At 36.0% G+C, this 2251-nt stretch overlaps 1 protein-coding gene across 1 annotated transcript in view; it reads right to left on the bottom strand.

Moving 5' to 3' along the window:
- Positions 1 to 43: 43 nt before the first annotated feature.
- The window catches only part of LOC117120572 (E3 ubiquitin-protein ligase TRIM71-like), a 4593-nt gene continuing 2385 nt past the window's right edge, over positions 44 to 2251 (bottom strand). The window contains exon 2 of the mRNA XM_033265597.1: positions 44 to 1129. Coding sequence (XP_033121488.1) covers positions 44 to 1129 — 1086 coding nt within the window. The remainder of the gene's footprint in view (positions 1130 to 2251) is intronic.

The following is a 2251-nucleotide window of genomic DNA, read 5'->3' as shown; positions in this document are numbered from 1 at the left end:
GAGTAAATTTTTTAAGGAGGATGGGCTCCCCAGTGACTGTCTCTTATACACATCTAGATGTGTATAAGAGACAGGTACCAATGCCCCCTTTTTGCAACTCTTTGACGTATTCCGATGGAATGAAATTTGGTTTAACACTACTTTTACTATTAAAGTTACTATTGAAATTGTCTCCAAGGAAGTCATCTCTGACAGTGTTGACAGTTGTCCAATATGATCCAAGAGATTCCTGTTCTGGTTTGTTAATCATTGCTTTTATTATCATTGTATTGATTGATGTCTTCAGATTATTTACTTCAGTCAGCTTTGAATCAATATCTTTGATTTCACAATGAATCTCTTCTTCGCTTTCTTTGTATATCTCTTCAAGGTCTGATATTAATTCTTTGCTTTTCTCTTGAACCGTCTTGATCAGATTTTCCTCATGATTTTCAATGTCGTTTCTGCATAATTTGAATTGTGAATCAAATTCTGATTTATATTTAGCAATGGATTGTAGCTTTTCTGTTAATTTATTTTCAATTTCATGCGCCTGCTTAACAACATCGATGGCATCTTTGTTAAACTGATCTCTAGCCGTTGAAATTGGAATCACTTCGTGTTGCTGTTTACATTTTGTGCATGCTGATTTGTTACAAGTAGAGCAGTAAAATTCCAGTGTGGTGTTGCTGTCATCTAGGTATTCGATTTCTTCGTCTGAGCTGTCATCTTGTTCCTTTATGTCTAGTGTGTAAAGTGGATGATCCTTAGTTAAAGGTACTGCCTTGTGCTGTTTGATACAGTTGCCTCCACATAGATACATTTGACATATTGAGCAGTGGTGTGTTGGTTGGTTGTAACAGAAAGAGCATTTAGTTGGTTTTTGATCCTCAGTTTTCACTACATACCGTAGAAGGTCACTAATCAATATATTAGAAGAAAGTTGTTGTAAGTCTTTTTTTGTTAGATCATGTTCTTGTCCACATGTGGGGCATTTCATCTTGCCATGAGTTTCCACCCATTTCTGGATACACTGTAGACAATAGGTGTGCATGCATTTCAGTGTCTTTGGTTGGCTAAACCTGTTGAGGCAGATGGCACACTCAAGATCTTTTTTATCCATAAATTGTAATGCCTTGGATGCAGACATCTGTTAAAAGACGAAAGATACATAATATATTTAATTTGTAAATTCCTTGATTCATTGTAGCAATAATCTGATACCTCAACCACTAGATCTTAGTCGCTTAGGTCTAATTATTTGTTTGTGGTTAGGTTAGAAAATCTTAGGGCTTGCTGCTGGGAAATTATAGTACATAATATTCAAATCAAGTTTGTTGCGTAGCACCGTAAATACAATATAAACAAATAGATAAATAATAATAAGAGTACTCAAATAGGAACATGTTAGGCAGAATTCAAACCTGAAACTTCTTGCTATCAGCTGCGACCTACAGTACAAGCTTTTCTAGCTTAACCACAGCTGCATTATGTGTGAGTGTTTCAGTCAGTTGTATGACAGAAAGTGCCTGGAGTGCACATATATTCCATAGGTCTTCGTAGTCTAATGGGTATGATACTTGCCTTTATAGTGAGAGGTTGCAGGTATGAATCCCGCTGTTTGGAAACTGAATAAAATAATGAATGATATGATTTCCTAGCTCCAAACTACAAGCTTTTATAGCTTAACCACATGCTCCGTTGATTGTTTCAGTCAGTTGTATGAGAGAAGTGCCTGGGGGTGTTAATGTGCATGTATATTCTATAGGTCTTTGTGGTTCAATGAGTATGATACTCGCCTTCATAGCGAGAGGTTGCAGGTTCAAATCCCACCAATGTGGAAACCAAATAAATTGAATGAATGAATGGATGAAATTATTTCCTATCTGCCTTTTTTTCATACGCTTCAGTTCGCCTATTTACCATTAAATGTCATTGCATTTGTTCACTCCTAAATACTTTCATTTCATATTATTCAGATACATACGACAGGCTAGTTTTATGGGCAGGGCCCGACATAAGGTTTTGTTTAATTTTTTTTTTTCTTTTGTTTAAGGAAGCTTAAACAATAATTGTCAGCTGTCGTGACAAAATGAGTCATGTGGTATGCCAGATCAATTTGATATATTTGAGAAAATTTGGATTTCAATTTTTCTGACAAGTTTATATGTATATTTCACAGCAATATAAATGGGGGTGCTGATTGGGAGCGCGAAAGTGAAGCAGCTCAGTGATCAGTTGAGGGTTGGTAAGGTGATTTTAGATTACCTGC

Source organism: Anneissia japonica, unplaced genomic scaffold, assembly GCF_011630105.1.
Source record: "Anneissia japonica isolate Jap-2015-1 unplaced genomic scaffold, ASM1163010v1 scaffold3474_len973312_cov172, whole genome shotgun sequence".
NCBI lineage: Eukaryota > Metazoa > Echinodermata > Crinoidea > Comatulida > Comatulidae > Anneissia > Anneissia japonica.
This window is presented reverse-complemented; position numbering and strand designations above follow the sequence as displayed.